The sequence below is a fragment of the Myotis brandtii genome, unplaced genomic scaffold (assembly GCF_000412655.1).
Source record: "Myotis brandtii unplaced genomic scaffold, ASM41265v1 scaffold37, whole genome shotgun sequence".
Lineage (NCBI taxonomy): Eukaryota > Metazoa > Chordata > Mammalia > Chiroptera > Vespertilionidae > Myotis > Myotis brandtii.
This window is the reverse complement of record NW_005364225.1, coordinates 3226941-3245618: the sequence shown is the minus strand read 5'-3', so window position 1 is coordinate 3245618 and position 18678 is coordinate 3226941. Positions and strand designations below refer to the sequence as shown.

The 18678-nt window shown below is 36.9% G+C and overlaps 1 protein-coding gene and 1 long non-coding RNA gene across 4 annotated transcripts in view; one reads left to right on the top strand and one right to left on the bottom strand.

Annotated features, from left to right (window-relative positions):
- The window catches only part of YAP1 (Yes-associated protein 1), a 117257-nt gene extending 100981 nt beyond the window's left edge, over nt 1–16276 (bottom strand). Inside the window, exons 1-2 of one of the 3 annotated variants that reach the window (XM_014544584.1) lie at nt 16026–16116; nt 14701–14809 (exon numbers count right to left, since the gene is read on the bottom strand). Coding sequence is in view for 2 of the 3 variants with exons in the window: in XM_014544583.1 (XP_014400069.1) it covers nt 16026–16063 (38 nt within the window). In the remaining variant the exon portion in view is untranslated. Of the gene's footprint in view, nt 1–14700; nt 14810–16025 lie in introns of all 3 variants that reach the window. The other 2 variants (XM_014544583.1, XM_014544582.1) reach the window with 2 other exon arrangements.
- A 1841-nt stretch (nt 16277–18117) lies between these two features.
- LOC106727120 overlaps nt 18118–18678 on the top strand; it is a 4006-nt gene continuing 3445 nt past the window's right edge. Inside the window, exon 1 of the long non-coding RNA XR_001363281.1 lies at nt 18118–18482. This is a non-coding gene — a long non-coding RNA (uncharacterized LOC106727120). The remainder of the gene's footprint in view (nt 18483–18678) is intronic.

Sequence of the window (18678 nt, the reverse complement as noted above, 5' to 3'; positions counted from 1 at the left end):
ACACAGACAGGGGGCAGGGGAGGGTATGTGCTGGGGGGTGGAGGTGGGCGGGGAGTGGTCAATGGGGGGAAAAGGACACATATGTAATACTTTAAACAATAAAGAATTTAAATTTTTTAAAAAAGCATTATTTCAATCTTTATAATATAATTACTGATTTTATCAATTGATGCTTTTTTGAAATTAAAATGACAGCTATAGCTAAAAGCCATTTTTCTCTCAGTCATTAAAAAATTTCCTGAAAATGAATCCAGATTTAAAAAATTTTTTTATTGATTTCAGAGAGAAAAGGGATAGAAACATCAATGATGAGAAAGAATCATTGATCAGCTGCCTCCTGCATGACCCCTCCTGGGGATCTAGCCTTCAATCCAGTGACCAGACCATGACCACCTAGTTCATAGGTTGACGCTCAACCACTGAGCCACTCCGGGCATATCTAGATTTTTTTAATAGGATAAAGAAAATTCTGTAGAACAATGCCTAATTTTTTAAAGACACCAGACTATAACCTAGAAAAACTACTAAGTTTTAAAAGTTTGATACCAAAGAGTGGAAAGGTTGTAAAATTCAGATGAGAAGTGTCTTATTTAAGATAAAACTGCTACGTACTAGTAATTTTATTCCTGAGCAGACTGCCGTTTATTGGTTTTCACGTCATCATATGCTGTTATAAAACACAAAAGAGAACACTTATTTTCTATAACTTTTTTTTTTAATGGTGTTTTCATAGGTAGGCAACCAAGTTACCTAAAATCTGAAAATCAAACACCTCTCAAACATAGACTCCAGGTCTACAAGATGTATACATTCCGCTGAAATCCCTTTAGACAACTCCTGATATCTGTTTTTGTGAGCTTAAGCAAAACTGCTGGACAAGATCTGCATTTGATAAGATGACCAGATTTTAATTACCTAAAAGGGAGTGGGGGGTGGGGAAAATCGTATTCTTGGATGCTGATTTCCTGAAACCTCAAAAACAAGCTTATATCCTATAACCTTTTAATAATGTAACTGTTAAGAAAGTGAGTTTAGAATGCATTTAAAAAGTAAGCAATTGACAATAATTTAAGAGGACAAACTTTGCACAGCGGTAGTCCTGAGCTCTTATCCACACAAGCTGCAGGGTGGGGGCCTCTGACTGCTGGCATGTAATCACTTGCTCAGCAACTTTGCTGTAATGGCTTCAAATTGCAGGCCTGAGGAAATGCTCCATAAATAGCTGCTCTTTTTTCTTGTGAAGCCTCTTCATAGACTCAATACAACTCTACTGCCAAAAATGGAGGAGTCGCTATGGACCATTTTAAAAAACAAAAATAAAAAGTCAAGAGAACTAGGGATGCTCTGCTAACCATATTACAGATTGTAGAAGTATCAATCACAGTGCTAAAATCTAATTCACTGCTTAAATTCAACTTTTAGGTAACAAATTACAAAGAACTAAATCAGTTTCTTATAATCATTCAATTTCATGAAGAGGAGAAAAAAAACCACCTTGCTTTATAGGCCTTTATTAAAAGAGGTAAATGCTTAGTTTTGAAATTAAATGTTTGAGAATGTCTCAGTAACTCCCAGTGAAGCAGTGATCCTCAAGTGTTCGTTCATTCATAAGCAACCTGGAAACCTAAACACATGTGGTGTGGTCACGGAAAACACTTTTGGGAAGCAGGAAGAACAAACGTTCTAAAATCACTGTGAGTTCTCACCAACTGCGTTACTTATATTTATACTAGAGGCCCAATGCACAAAATTCATGCAAGAGTAGGCCTTCCTTCTCCTGGCTGCCAGCACTGGCTTCCCTCTGGCAACCAGGACCCGGGCTTCTCTTGCAGCCCCAGCTTTGTCCGGAAGGTCATCTGGAAGAACATCTGGAAGGATGTCCGGTCTAATTAGCATATTACACTTTTATTATTATAGATGTATATTATTAAGATAACTTACTAGTCTGTAAATTAATAAAAAATCAATGAACAGCCAGTTAATAAAGTCAAATCTATGAGCAATAACAATACAGATTTTCCTCAACTTAATTGAATTCAGGCAGGGAAAGAAAGCAATGTAATTAAATCAAACACAAATAGGTACCAGGAAATGTCCCATGTTGAGTTCATGCCTAAGCTGATCTAAAGATGATGTAAAATGAGGCAATTTTTTGGTAAAATACTAGAGTCAAGTTCTAGAGGATAGTTGCAACTAGATGTCAATTCAATTCATGGTCTTGAACCATAAATGTAAATTGTAATCACAAAGTCCATATTTTATCTAACCTATTGAATGGTTTAAAAATAACTTGACTGATTTGATGGCATCTCAAGAGGAAAACACCTATCAACTTATATTACATTATTCACAAAAAATGAGATTTTACTTCTTAAGAGTACAAACTATTTTCCAGTGACATTATGTTCTACCCTGAGTTTTTTAGTTCCCAGACGATCATTCACCTATTTTGAACATTATTTTAAAAACTTCCCATTTAAGTGTGGTAGACCTAAAAACATGGCCACAATATTTTGCAACTCCTTCCATCAAGAGGCAGAGTTACTTCCCAAACACCCGCCCCCCATCTGTGCTGACGCTCACTGACAGAATGCAGTAACATGGGACACAAGGTAACTGTGCAGCTTTTGCATTTATCCTCTTAAAAGGCTCCCACCGATACGTAAGGAAACCTCTGTGCACACAAGAGGAGAACACAGCAAGAGACAGTCGCCTGCAAGCCAAGATAAGCCTCAGAATAAAACCTACTTTGCTGGCACCTTGATATTGGACTTCGTAGCCTCCCTAACTGTGAGAAATCCTGGGTGGTTGTTTAAGCCACCCAGTCTGTGGTTTGTTATGGCAGCCCGCTTACTAAGACAACCAGTGACAGTAAATGACCTCCATGTGACTTACTATAAAACAGAGTTGAAATCTTAACAGCCTAATATGTTTCTGCCGACTATATTCATTTCTTAATTACTAGCATTCCTGAAACTCCTAAACCAAATTAAACTGAGTTTAGGTAAAGAATTCTGACCGCTCTGTGTCCCAGGAAGTTTTATTAATAAATTTAAAATCCTAGAGTGTTTTAAAAGACAAAATTTAGTTTCCACAGTAACTTCTAATGGTGATAAGCGGAGTACCAGATTTGCTTTACAATTTATTTTAATATAATTGATCAACAAACAAGCCCTCAAATACTTATCTGGTTTTGGTAATGTAAAATGGACTAAGCCATCTGATTATGCTTGCCTAAAATAAATTCAAAAGTTTAATTCTAAAAACTCTTTAAGCTCTGGAATAAAATGTTTGCCATCAGTAGCTTTCACAAGCAACTTTAAAAATTAAAAAATTATAGCTTTTTACACTTATTTTACTATTAATTCAATTGTGCAGTGATATGCAAAACAAAAACAATTCATGTAGTTTATATTCACTTTGCATAACTCTAATAAAATGTACTTGATAAACAAATGAACTTTAAGCTAAATTTAAACAGTACCAGAAAAATTAAGAATTCAACTAGCATTTTCTGACAAATAGTGTCAAAAAGTAGCAAACAAAAAAACCTTTAATAGGCTGTAATATCAAAATGAATTTTTAAAATGCAAACAGAATACAACTGTATTTGACAATGTTCATATAATAGATGGTCCTCACTTATGAAACTTTTTTTTAAACAGTGAGTAAAACCAAGTCATTTAATTTGATATCAGAACTGTTTTTGTTCTTAATTCTCATCCAAGGATATCTTTTCCATTGCTTTCAAAGAGTGTGGAAGGGAGGGAGAAGGGGAGAGAGAGAAATATAGATGTGACACACTGGTTGGCTGCCTCCCACACTTACCCCAATTCGGGGGCGGGGGCGCGAACCCTCAACGGAGATACATGCCCTTGTCCGGGAATCAAATTGAACCCAAGACCCTTCGGTATGCAGGCCAACACTCTAATCCAGTGGTTCTCAACCTTCTGGCCCTTTAAATACAGTTCCTCGTGTTGTGACCCAACCATAAAATTATTTTCGTTGCTACTTCATAACTGTAATGTTGCTACTGTTATGAATCGTAATGTAAATATCTGATATGCAGGATGGTGTTAGGCGACCCCTGTGAAAGGGTCGTTTGACCGCCAAAGGGGTCGCGACCCACAGGTTGAGAACCGCTGCTCTAATCAATAAGCAACATAAACCACTTAAAAAACTGGTTTTTTAAATGCCCAATGTGAGAGGGCAGATTTAACTACAACAGCTCATTTTAATGAAGGGAGGAGTCTCTTAAGATACAAATGTCATCCAGGTAGGAAGATCAAAGTCTTTGTTACCAGAAATCCTTTTTGCAGCTCAGTGTTTGCCTCCCCACCACCTCGACCCACATTCACTGAACTGAAAATGTTAATTCCATAAGCATAACTTGAGTACCATCTCTTCACCTGAACTCCCATAGTAGTCTACTCAAATAGTACCACTTCTACAACACAATTTTTTTCCTAAATATTCCCTTCCATGGAAGAGACTTACAATCCCCTCGGTAGAACTGTTATTCATTTATATCTACACAAGTATATATTTTAAAAATAGTTCTACTTATTTGAGTTTAAGAATAACCTCAAACTTGTAAAATTAACTCTAGAATACACAAGGTAATACTCTAGTATCTTTTTAGCATGAAGTTGCATTGCATTAATTTCAGGGACTGAAGGCATTAATCAGGGTGACTATCAACCAATAGACTGAAATAAATCTGCCAATAAACACATCAAGAGCTACATACATAAAACTGAACAAAGAGGACAAAATCTATCTTTACTGAGCTTATAATAGTTAGCCTCAACAGGTTCTCCAGTGAGAGACAGCAATGAAAAGGCAAAGATGACTTGAATGAATGGAGTTTTGAGACCCAATTCAATCCATCAATCCACTCCACAGTGTGGGACCAAGTGAATCCTTAAAATAATATCTGTTACATAAAAACCCCAAGGTAGGTTTTTATGAAATCAAGCACATACAGTGAATTTTTTAAAAATAACTAAAAAAAAGCAGGGAAAAAGGAACTATATCCACATCAATGCAAGTGACCATAACCAAGTAGTTCTTTCTTGAGAAAAATCACCCTGTGTTTGAGGGAGTAGAAATAGTAAGGACACTGATAGATAAACTGCAAATTCTTATCTGTAATGTGATGGGCAATAACTGAAAACTTAAGAATAGACAGGTACACAAAGGACATGCTTTGTCTTCAAACAGAGGACAATGATAATAATTTTATATATCATTGTCTGAAAACAGTGATTATATTTTGTCACCCATAGGAGGAGATTTGTACCAGTCCTAACAGGAAAGTCTGCACACCCTCCAGCTGGGAGGGGATAAAAGTGATCCTATTACATCATCTGGAGCCCATCCAAACTACACAATTTCTGAAACATAACCTATATCAGTCTGAACATGTGTAGAGGAAAAACAGAAACATCTGTATTTTAGCCAACTCTTCCCCAGAGGTGGTGGTTGTTGTTGTTTTAATCTTAAAAGTTATCCAGGTGAGCTAGGTAAATTTTAACTGTAACCCTATCGCTGGTAAGTCTTAGTTCCAGGCAGGGTCTCAGAAATCTCCATTTATTTATTTAGCTCATTCACCTTAGCAATTGACTATTTTAACACACTTCCTTACTCTATATAGTTAACTAAAATGTATGGATTTTATTCTACTCCTCCACATTATTCAACCTTTCAATGCCTTTTACAACTCCAAAGTATACTCTTTTTCAGTACCATTTAACCCCTTTCACTGATGGCCTGGGTCTGGTTTTACATTGGTCACTTAAGATTCTACGTGGTTTTAAAAAGGTTTGCTTCCTCTTTTCCAGAAAACATTTCCATATATCTGCTTTTTAACCTAATCAAGGCAGAGATTGATGAAAGTAAGTCTGAAGAAATTCAACTAGAGATCATCAACAACAAAGGGTCCTATCCTACCACATCTCAGCCACCCCCTCTGGGTAAATCTATTTCAACCTAAACCCAGTTTTCATGAAATTCTTAACTACTTATATTTCCACGGTTAGGGTTAGTTTACAGGTAAAGAAAACACTCTCTCCGAAATAATATTGAATCTAAATAGTAATTGAGAAAATGTTAATTTTTTTAAAAAGTGAAAATAAAAGTAAATTATGTAAAATAAAAAAAGAAAATTCTCTGTATTAATATTATACATTGAAAATGGCCTCCTGAATACAGCACAGGCTACTTTTCTGAGGTATCTATTAAAAGAGCACTTGCCAGGGAAGCAACAATCTATACTAAAGTAAGTCAAGTTATATACCTCGGGGGTTAAACTACACAGTATACCAATAATAACTTCGTCAATTTAGATATGCATATTTTCCTTATCTTATCATCATAAATGTTGATGAAAACTAGACAGAAGGAAGGAGTGTAGGAAGACACATACATGCCAACTTCATAAAGCTGTTTTTCTTTAAAGTCCTACTTTTAAAAGCTATGTATACTAGAAAATTACGTACAGATTTGATTATCTCCATTATCATCTATAAGAATAGGAATTAAGTGTCCAGTCTCTCTGCCTCCTCACACTATTTCAGAATCCAAACCCTCTCAACAAATTTTGTCCAATGCCCAATGCTAACTGCCCTGATGTCAAAGTATACAGATCGCCCTTAGGAAAATCTAACACATGAAGATGTAAACTAGCAAAACTGACATTAAATGGAACAAATGTACTTGAATTAACCATCTGCCTGGGAAAAGCATTTACTTAAGTATTATTTAAAAATGATCCTGTAATATTTAAGTCAAATCATATGAAACTGTCTAGCTACTTATTTGGGACTTAGAAAACTGCAACTTTACATACCAAGTCAACCTAATAACCACAAATTGGATTTACTAGTACAAAAATTCAGTCTACATACAACTTTTAAAAACCTATTGCACACTCCCCTCCCTGGCCCAAGGAGATGGGAAATTTTATGTTTCCAAGAAATGGAGCCAGAGGCTCTGGATTCAGACACCTGGCGCAACCAACAGCAGGGATGAAGCCCCACACTCATCAGCCCTAAAAGACCAGTTTTAGTCTTAACACCCATCACCACCAATGCTCTCTAGAAAGAGGACTGCAGCCCGGCCAGCGTGGCTCAGTGGTTGAGCAATGACTTATGAACCAGGAGGTCACAGTTTGATTCCCTGTCAGGGCATATGCCCAGATTGCGGGCTGGATCCCCAGCAGGAGGAATGTGCAGGAGACAGCCAATCAATGATGCTCTCTAGATATTTCTCTCTCTCTCCCTCCTTCTCCCTTCCTCTCTGAAGTCAATAAAAATATATTTTAAACTGGCCACTACAAGAGAACCTAACTAAGACACTGACAGGCCCCCACAACTTCAGGGCCTGGTTGGTCCCTGACATATCACTGTAGTGAAGATCACTTGAGACACTTAAAGTAGAAAAAAATTTAAAAAGACACATCTGCTATATCCTCAGAGAAACATTTTATTACTACTTCCACGAAATAAGAACAGCATGTCATTAAAATAACAGCCCTAATCTGTTTAGCTCAGTGGATAGAGCATTAGCCTGTGGACCAAAGGGTCCCAGGTTCGATTCTTGTCAAGGGGACATACCTTGGTTGCAGGCTCCTCCCAGGCCCGGGCCCTGGTGGTGGTGGTGGTTGGGGGGGGGAGGCATGCAGGAGGCAACCAATCAATGTGTTTCCCTCTGTCTTTCCCTCTAAAAATCAGTGGAAAAATATACTCGGGTGAGAATTAACAAAAAACAAAACAAAAAACCCAAAACAAACGAACAAAGAACACACACAAAGGAACAATGAGCTCACAAAAGGGTCCCTGGAATTATGAATGATAATCGCCTTTGGGGAGGGAGGGAGAAGTCAACTGAAAAGTTAAAAATTAAAGTTAAAATCTCCCAGAAAAAAATACCAACAGGCTAATAAGTGTAGGAAAAAACGGAGGTAAAGATAAGAAAATAAAAAAAATTATTCTGACTGGTTATTCCAGGTAAAGAGAACAGATAAAACAGACTAGAAGAAATTACACAAGATCTAATAAAAAAATATATATATATATTTCCCAGGACCAAAGGAGAGTTAGGGCAACTACACTGCAAAATGTTAAGAGGGCCCAGCCAGCATGGCTCAGTGGTTGAGCATCTACCTGAACAGGGTTGCGGGCTAGATCCCCAGGTGGGACATGCAGGAGGCAGCCAATCAATGATTCTGCCATTATCATTGATGTTTCTCATCTCTCGCTCCCTCTCCCTCCTCTCTGAAATCAATAAAAATACATTAAAAAAAATGTTAAGAGCCACCATTCACATTGAAGAGTTTCCAAACCATGTAATCTTTACAATGAATAAAAAAAGGTACATACCAAGGCACACCATGAAATTTAAGACCACCACCCCCTGCCCAAAGATAAAGAAACAAAAAACAAAAAAACTAAAATCCTCAAAAAAGCCAAATTGGGTTTAAAGGCTCAATAAGAAAACTGGAGGCTAGAATAAAACGATGCATTGATTTTAAAACACCAAGGAAAAATAACTAAATTTAATTCTACAACCGAACTGCCTATCCAATGTTAACAGATAAAGATATTGTTAAACACAAGAGATCTCAATGACGTTACCTACCAATGTACCTATTTTCTCAGCAAATTCCTGTGGGATAAGCCTACTTAAGCCTACTCTAAGAATGAGAAAAATCAAGAAAGAGAAAAGCAACAAATAGGGTAAATAGGGTAACCAACCAACAAGAGTGAAGCAGGACCTGCCAGGATGAGAGTTAAGAAAAGTCCCAGTGTGAACAACATGAACATGTTATTTTTATAATAAAAAACATACACCTTATTAAAAAGCCATAAAATCTGATACATAGGGGAGGAAAAAGAGGGAGGGAGGGCAGTTTCATTAATATAAAAAACAAAAGAATCTCCATTCATGCTTGTACATTAAAAAATCCACATTTTACCCTCATCTCCTAGATGGTAGGTAGGTTCCTTCCCAAAAGTCAACTCCATATTACAGTCACTTCTGAGTATGTGAGAAGTTAAATTTCGAACAGCTTTCTAATCTACATTTAATTTTGTGAAAGCACATAATAGCACTCTGTAGAAAGTTGTCTTTACTCAAAACCCCAAATCAAGTAGTCTATAGTAAGTTTTCATGAATGTATCAAAAGCACATCTCTCTAAACATACTTACTGGTCAAATAAAGACCTTATTTAAAAACAAACAAAAAAACTGCTCACTTTAGGATAAGTAAGCAATTGCTAGAGGAAGGAAGGAGCTTTTAACAAAAAGAACCTTTCCCACCCCCAAATCAGGACCCAGCTGAAGATTTGATAAGTCCAGTGAAGAGATAGAGAACCACTCTAAAGTGAAGACAGATAATAGAGCTAGCCACAAAAAAGCATTGTAAATATTTGGTGGAAATAAACAGCAGTATTTTAATAGATATCCTTATTTGCATTATTTTGTTAATTTGCAACATTATTCAGAAAAATATCATTTGATGTATTCAAGATTATGATTTGGGGGGTAGGGGTGCCTGGGGAGAGGTCAATGGGGGAAAAGGAGGCATATGTAATACTATATGTAATACTTAAACTATAAAGAAAAAAAAAGATTATAATTCTCCTCATGCTAAAAACCAAATGAGAATTAAACTACTGATCACTTTTTCTTGTCTAAAATACTAAAAGAAAGTGGGGGGAAAAAGACCTTTGTGATTTATACCAAACTTCTTTGTTTGCTTTTAGAAGGGGTCAAGCCCTACCCAACAGAAGTGTTTCCACTGTGGCAGTACTTGTTCCCAGGAAACTTGGTGCTACAGTACTTGAGCAACCAGAACCATGAAGCAATTCTTCTTCATTAAAAATAGCAATGCCCCTTTCATGGCTTGAAGTTCTGATTAATCCCAGAATCAGAAGCCCTTTTTGAAAGAACTGCATCACTTAGTAACCGTAGTTATAGAACCACATGGTTCTTTCCACAATGCTACTCAACTATTATTAAACTTTCAAGCCATAATTAATGGCTAAATTATGCTATTACTGAAGGTAGCAAATTAAGTTTGAATAATCTAAGTCTTAATAACTGATTTTTAAAGTGATTTAACTTTGATTTGCCCTAAGCCTAAACTTCACTATGCATTTTGACAGCTAAAAGGTTAGGTTTAGAGGTTACCTCTTCCCCAAAGCTTTAAGGTAAAAGGCAATTCAGAGTTATTTGCGTATCAGCATTACTATTTTAGGATGCCAATTTGCATTATTTTTTCTAACTATAAAGTAAAATTTATTTTTCCACATTACTAGTGAGGACTGATCTCCGGATAGCAATAACATTTTTTTAATGTTTCAATTATTCAAAAACTACTTAGGTTTTTTCCTTAAGAGTTAACATAAGACTTTGAAGGGGGGATATTTTTTGAAAGTTATTTTTTAAAGAAAATTAGCCTACCATCTTGTAGCCCATTGAGAGTTTGCTGCATTTAAACATCTAGCTTGTTAACTAAACATCTTTTTAAGTTCACACTCAAAATACTCATTATTTTCCCCAGGAAATACATTAATCTCCATGTTCTATTTACTCTGTCACATCCACTATCTTCCAACTGTTTTTCTTCTGCCACTGTATTCAACAGTTCCTCCAGCGTTTTTCTGCCTAAATCATTGTGGCACTGTGGCCATTCTTCCCTGAGATGCCCACCCACTGAGCAGAAGCCAGTATTTTTTCTTAGAGCTGAGGGCATACTTTCATCTTCTCTCCCCACTCAACCTCAGCAGCAAGACAAACAGGCAGAGGCTGGCCCTCCCCTCAGATAGGGAAATATTCTGTGATTATAATTTGAATTGGTGTGGGTTTTCTTGCAGCTTAATCAACATTTAATGGCAATATTACAAGCTTTTCACTTTTAAAAGGAAATCATATCAAGTTAACTTGATATAGCAAGAAACAAAACCAACACCCCCCCAAAATAACTTTATTCTTTATGAAACTGTTCCTTTTAAAAACATCTAATCTTTATTGTAAGTAACAATACACACTGCATTTGTGTATAGTCTTCTGCAGGGTAAGTGTTTAAGAGAAGCATAGATCAAATTATAACAAGAAACAATTTAATTCATCTTTAATTGATACATTTCTAAGGTAGCTTTAATTAAAGCAGTGGAGCATTAACTTCTGAAATAACATAAAGAATCAAAGCATTTATAGTGATCAATAACATCTGTAAGGCAAGTTCACTTAATGTTGTAAAACTGGCTAATTTATATTGCTGTGCAATGTTGAAAATCTCTGAACAAAATACTCTTGGATCAAGATACTCAATATAACTTTTAATCAGATCACAGCCACATGAAACCTTGAGTCTTCAAAGTATGAAGACAATGGCCAGTACTCAGAAAGTGATAAATAATAGAAATGAAACAAAATGATCTTTTAAAAATTAGAACATTACTAAAACAATGCAAATTTATAAACGTTTAAAATCATTGCATCGGATTTCTTAAATCAAAGTATGAAATCCTATATCATACATTATATACAAGAAGTTCTTTGTACATGGTAATAGTTACAAGGTATCAGGTTCAATAAAATAAATCTGAGAAAAACATTCCTTGTAACCAGAGATATTACAGAATACTAATTCAGGAAGTTATTCAGCAGCTTATAAAGAAATAGGAAGTTGTTGACCAACTACTTGAAGAACTATTTCCTGTAGGAAAACTGTAAGACAGCTGAAGAAGGCAATACTTTTCAGAGTAATAAAGAGAAATGATTTTTAAAAAATAAAAGCTCAACTTTGAAGAACTTAGTTTTAAACAGTAAATTCAGTAGAACAAATATTATACATAATATACAGGCTAAGCTTTTTTTACATACTTCACAATCATACAAGAGCTTAAATATGTATCATTGATAAATGTAGGTAGAATCACCATAATTCACTTTATCACTTGTCAAGCTAAGGCACAATTCTTTTCCAGAAGATCTCATTAACCTAGGAAGAGCTTTAAAAATCCCAATGGCTGCCTGTCTATAATCCTTCTCCCGTAATTACTCTGCCTTGAAACAAGAAGATGGGCCAATTGACTTCAAAGTCATTCATCTGTGGTTTACAAGGCAACAATTAGTTGCTTCCAAAGTCAACATTTATGTTTTCAAACAAATTACATCACCTTCTAAGTTTGGACCTTTTATGATCAGATTTCTTCATGACAAGTATAAATCTCGATAAAGCATATACAGTGGGGCCTTGACTTACGAGTTTAATTCGTTCCGAGACAAAGCTCGTTAAGCTCGTTAACTCAAATTACTCTATCAACTCAATGCAAAAAATTGGCCGAGAGACAGCTGGTATCTCAAAAAACTCGTTATAGTCGGGACACTCGTAAGTCAAGGCCCCACTGTACTTGGTGTTTTTTTTTAAATCTTCACCTGAGGATATTTTTCCATTGAGTTTTAAAGACAATGAAAGAGAGAGGGAAAGACAGAGGAAATATCGATGTGAGAGAAACATCAATTGGTTGCTTCTTGCACACATGCACCCCGACCAGAGCCGGGCTGGGGAGGAGCCTGCAACTAAGGCCCCTGCCCTTGACTGGAATCGAACTCGGGACCTTTCGGTTGGCAGGCCGATGCTCAATCCACTGAACCAAACAGGCTAGGACTAAATTATATACTTGTAAGTGAAAAGTTTCCAACCTAAAAATATATTAAGATATAATTTTTCACTAGTTGTAAAATATGCAACTAATTTAAGTTTTCATTCTACATTTAGCTGGCAACAAGAATTTTCTTTAGCCACAAAAGGAAAATATATAAGTATGGATTGCAAAGAGAGCCTGACTTTGAAACATCAAGACTCAGATAAAAATGAACTTTGACAGAAGCAACTTGGCTCCAAAAGCTTCATTCATTATCATCTTTGACTCATAGGACAGATATTAATCATTTACCTGTGCAGTACACAAAAATAAGTTGTTTATGACAACTCAAAGAGACAATAATTCATGGAAGTAGCTAACAACTGCACGTGAACTAATCTTTTCATAACTTTTCTCCAAATTTCATATTGTTCATAAAGCAGACAATCTTTAGAATAATACCCATCTTCCACATCCAATTTTTAGGGGCCCTCTCAAGAATTCCTGACAGGTACCAGCTAACCCATGATTTTGCCTGCTTTTACTGACCAAGATCTCTCTCTCAGGGAAAACCTTCTATTTCTGAAAGGAATGATATGAGAAAATTATTCAACTGAGTCAAAAATCCTAATATTTCTTAACATATAATAAGCCTAATTTTACTTCCACATGAGTCCCTCAAAAATATTTCCCTGCCCCATTTTTTTTAATTGAGGTATACACACCTCATTACATACAACATTATTCAGGTGTACAACATGATTCAGCATCTATATATATAAAAGCCTAAGCGACCATCCGACTGTTCGACCCGTAGCTATGACGCACAATGACCACCAGGGGGCAGACGCTCAATGCAGGAGATGCTGAGCTGCGGTGACTTGGCAGCTGCAGTTCTCGGGTGACGCACCTGGAACCAGAGAGGAGGAAGCCCAATACCAGGGTTCATCACCCAAGAACCGCCCTCTCAGGACCCCTTGGGGGATGTCGGAGAGCCGGTTTCAGCCTGATCCCTGCAGGCCAGGCTGAGGGACCCCACCGGTGCACAAATCCATGCAATGGGCCTCTAGTTTTTATATATATATTTTGATCTTTTAAATATATATGTATATTGCAAAATGATCACCACTATAGTTAACATCTGTCACCATACATAGTTACAGAATTTTTTAAAAATATATTTTTATTTATTTCAGAGAGTGATGAAGAGGGAGAGAGAAACATCAATGATGAGAGAGAGAATCACTGATTGGCTCCCTCTGCACACCCCCACTGGGGATCGCAACCTGGGCTTGTGCCCTTGACCAGAATCAAACCTGGGACCCTTCAGTCTGTAGGCCCACACTCTATTCATTGAGCCAAACTGGCCAGGACCAGAATTTTTTTTTAACTTTTAAGATTTACTCACTTAGCAACTTTCAAATAATGAAATTCAAAAATTTTGAAGAACAATCATGTTTTCTCTCTTTTTCAAAGGAGTTTTTTTTTCTTTCCCAGGTGAGCTTCTCTCCACTCCTGCAACCATTACTCTTATGGCATAATTTTCCTATTACTTGGCCTGGTGTAGCCACCCTGCGGGCCCGCTAAAGTGGGGTGCTCAGAGTGATGTGGTATGTGTACATACTCTTCATTAATCCATCTTTATCAAATATCTTTTAAGAGAAACACTTCTCATAGGAAGAACCATTGGAGGCTTTAAAAAATAAAATTATAGGACATTTATTTCTGCTCAAAACAAAAGGATTACTCAAAATGAAAATATAGGCAGATGTCACCAATAAGCAATTATTACAAAATACAAAAGACTAAGGAGAGCATAAATGTTGCTCTTTAACCTTATACTTTCAGCGACAGAATCAACCAAAGAAAGAAGGTAAGCAGGCTATTAAGCTGTTTAAAAATCTCCCCAGGTCAGCATGTGACCCAGCAGGGAGAGGTTCAAAAAAGTACAGCCTTTCTTTTTCCGCCTAACAACCTGGTTTGTTTCCACTCCTTTTCCCTTAAAGACACATCCTCACAGCTAGCAGCTCTTTCAATCATTTACTTTGGACGCCTGCTTGAGAAGAAATGATCTTGCTCATGCAGATGAGTTTGCCAGACTTGTGTGTACTTTCCAGTCTCAGGCCCCTTATTGTTCTGGTTGAAACTTGACCCTTTGAAATGGATACCAGGACATCAGAAAACGAATTAAAAGAAGAAAAAAGTTGCAGTAAAGGGAACAAAAACTGTAGAGACTTTTCAAGATCAAACTTTTTCCTCTGCTCATCCCCTAAATAAGCCTGTCTCTCACAAAAACTGTATCTTACGTTACAAAGTAACATCCTACCCTGAGAGTCAATTAATATAAAATACTAAGACGCACACAGTAAAACAGTATCATTAATTGTATTATCTAATCTAATAAATATATGTTACACTTGCCGTAGGAGTAGATTGCCAAGACAGATCTCAATCAAAACAGTTTTTCACTCTATTATCTCAACCTGATTAAATAGTACTAAGTAAACTACTTTTTTAAAACAACAATTTCAGTCTGTAATAATTACTTTTAGAAAACATTTTGTACACACTTAAACAAGCCAAACCAAACAAAAAATATTAAGGTCTTATCTATAATTTCAAAGCGAGAGGGGATAAAATTTTATTTTGATCTTTTCAGCTTTGATGAAATTTTACCATTTTGTTAAGCACAGAAAGTCTGATAAATATAAATAACCTAATGGCCTTGTTTTTACTTTTCCAAAGGAGGGATTCAATTTTGAAGACCTGCTAGTAAGTTTGCCACTAAGAGGTTGTATATTAAACCTAAAAATTCTGTTTCTCTTTATATTCGGGGGGGAGGGGGGGGGAATCCTGATAAATCACATCAAACTGCAGCTACATGGTTTGTTATTTCACAATCTAAGATGCTGTAAAATTATACTCCCAAAGAAGTCCTACTATTTTGTAATTCTTCTTTACCAGTAAAATGTTTATTTAAAAAGATATTAGTACTATACATATTTCGTAAGACTATGTCGGCCCTATCAGTCTCACAATTTGAATTTTCTCATGGTATTCTTTCAGTTTTAAGCTAGATTAATTAATAGGTCTGGCACAAACTCAAAATGAGAATACCCTAATTTCCATATGAGATTATTAAAAGGCTCTGAAACAAGAATCAATCAAGCTTTCCAAATTCACCCAAGCTAAAGAAGGTATTTAGATAATACCAAACTGGGAGAAAATAATTACAGAAGATTAACTGAACTTGACAGAAATATTAAGTAAAATAAAAAATAAATGGCATTTTAATTCGATACCATTGTAACTGTGTTTTCCAAAATACATTTTCCTTAGAAAACTATCCCCCTCCATATTTTCACTTACTTTAAGAAGTATCTCTGACCAGAAGATGTCTTCGCCATCTCCCAGCCTGCTGGCAGAGGTACATCGTCAGGTATTTCAAAAGAAGACTGTCGAAGGTGCTGAGCAGTCGGGGTAGCTGCTGGGCCAGAGACCACTCCTGTGGGGGTCAGTGTCCCAGGGGACACAGCTCCCAGCTGCAGTGAGGCTGGAGAGGAATGAGCTCGAACGTGCTGTGGAGTCAGGGCTCCTGCAGTGCCTGCATCAGTACTGGCCTATAGGAATATTAAAATGAAAATTTAAAAATTGTTTTTAAGTAGTCCCTTTAAATTTCCTAGATAGACTTTCATTGCAACTGAATATCTAAGTACCAAAGGCAAATTTCAACATTTAATATGTGACAGAGAGAAATACAGGTATGCAGATAGGTATTTTTAAAGGTTTTATGTAATTGTAATATGTACTTTTACAAACATTTATAATTTTATTGATGAGCAATCCATTTAAGTGAATTTTCTACCTACTACACATTTGATGTGCTTTCTACATATTTTAAAGACAAATAGTACAGAATGAATGAAACAGCCCTAAAATAATAAATTTTGAATTTTAAAACCTAATTTCTATAAGGTCAATGAAGTATGGGTGCTTTCCCAAGTTTTAAAATGTTCCAGGTATAAATGTAAGCCAAGGAACATAACTGCAATTTTTCCACTAGCTAATATTTAAGTACGTAGTTAATTTTTTTTCTAAGCTAAGCCCTAAACACATGACAACTGTCATTTTTTTCCTCATCATGGACAAATGCCATCAGTAAAACAACCATCACAAGTTATATAACTTTTAATGAATGCAAAAGATTTAGAACTAGCCAAATGTTCTTAAAAGCCACCTAACGAATGAAAATCCAACTATATTATTTGTACCTAGATAATAAAGATGTCAACAGTTCAATTACAATATAACTTAAGAACTTACACATACATATACATATGAATGAATTTACATCCAATAGTTGGTGGATATTATTTACAACCCATACACTATTCATAATTCAGTTATTTAAATTCCATTATTAGAATTAGGGACTGATTACCGGAAAGTTAGAATTTCCTAGACTCATATATGCAAGGAAGGGAGATTGGAAGCAATCAGAGAGGCATTTATGCCTTAAAGTCATGTACATTTCTGAGTTTCCAATCAGAATATATTTGAATTAGGAAATCATCAGCAAAAATAAGTCAAACTTACAGATGCACATCGCTTAAGAAACTTATTAAAAACAAATCTATATTAGACAGTCAGTAGTATAAACCAATAAACTGCTGGATATAAATTCTTGTGCAATTAGACTTGCAGCGGTTCTCAACCTGTGGGTCGCGACCCCTTTGGCGGTCGAACGACCCTTTTACAGGGGTCGCCTAAGGCCATCCTGCATATCAGATATTTACATTACGATTCATAACAGTAGCAACATTACAGTTATGAAGTAGCAACGAAAATAATTTTATGGTTGGGTCACAACATGAGGAACTGTATTTAAAGAGCCAGAAGGTTGAGAACCACTGATAGAGTATACTTTTTAGCTGCAATTATTTGGGGGCATATAGGTGCCACAAAATGGGGAATTCAATCTCCTATGTGTATTATGCTTTCAAAACATATTAACTAGCAGCATAGCCCTGTCGTCTGTACAGTGCAATGCCAACACACATTGACCCATGAGTCCAGAAACCCACTTCCAGGAGTAAAAGAAAAAGGCATAAAGTCTACTTCTGACAAATTGAAGTATTTAGGCAAACGGCTAAATTGTTTTTCCTTTCTCCTTCTTAACCCAGGTTTTTGCCAGCAGGTTAAGTGAGTTTTTCTGAATTCCAAAATCCCTTGGTCTGAGGCAGGAGAACACACAACAGGCTTGCAAGAAGATGGGGGAGGAATGGGAATGGGGCGATAACTCTTCTTCTTCTCACTCAAGTTACAGCCCAAGTGGACTAACGACATCGCAGAATTTGGAAAACCAATCAACTTTTGGGCAAAGTTCCTAAGCTGAAATTTAGCCTGAAGCAAGTTCTTTTTTTAAGATGAAGAAACAAAGGAAAAACCTACACTCAACCACTCCACGGGGACCTATGGGGATGTGAGCGCTTTCCTAATAGTTTCACTTCAGCGCCGCATCCAGTGGACCAAGTAATCGAACGCCTGCTGTGTGTGCGCCACAGTCACGCTCACGTCCTCAGTAAGAAACGAAAAGGCAATGGCGAGCCTCGGATTAGTCATCGCTTCCCCAACAGTAACTTTTAATCACAGCTGAACCAGGCAGGCAACTCGGCCGATGAGTCAACCTGCCCTGTGTTCTCCGAGGCACCGGAATGCGCGGCGCGGGGCCCGCGCAACGTGCAGATGCGGCTCATTCCACCGCATTTCGGTGAATCACGGCAAATCACGGTCTACAACCGGGACACCCGCACGTGAGCCTTCCAGGTTCGAGGAGAGCGAGCCCGCCCGCCCGCGTTCCAGGGAACAAGGGGAGGCGAGCGAGGGGCCAAGGCACCAACTCCATAAACAACTTCCAGGAAAGTCTGGATCCTGTGATCAGAAAGGGCCGGGGCTGCGAGGACAAGAAACGCTCTCGGGAGCGGGAGGGGGAGGGACAGCTAGAAACCGAGGGGGCTTGGTT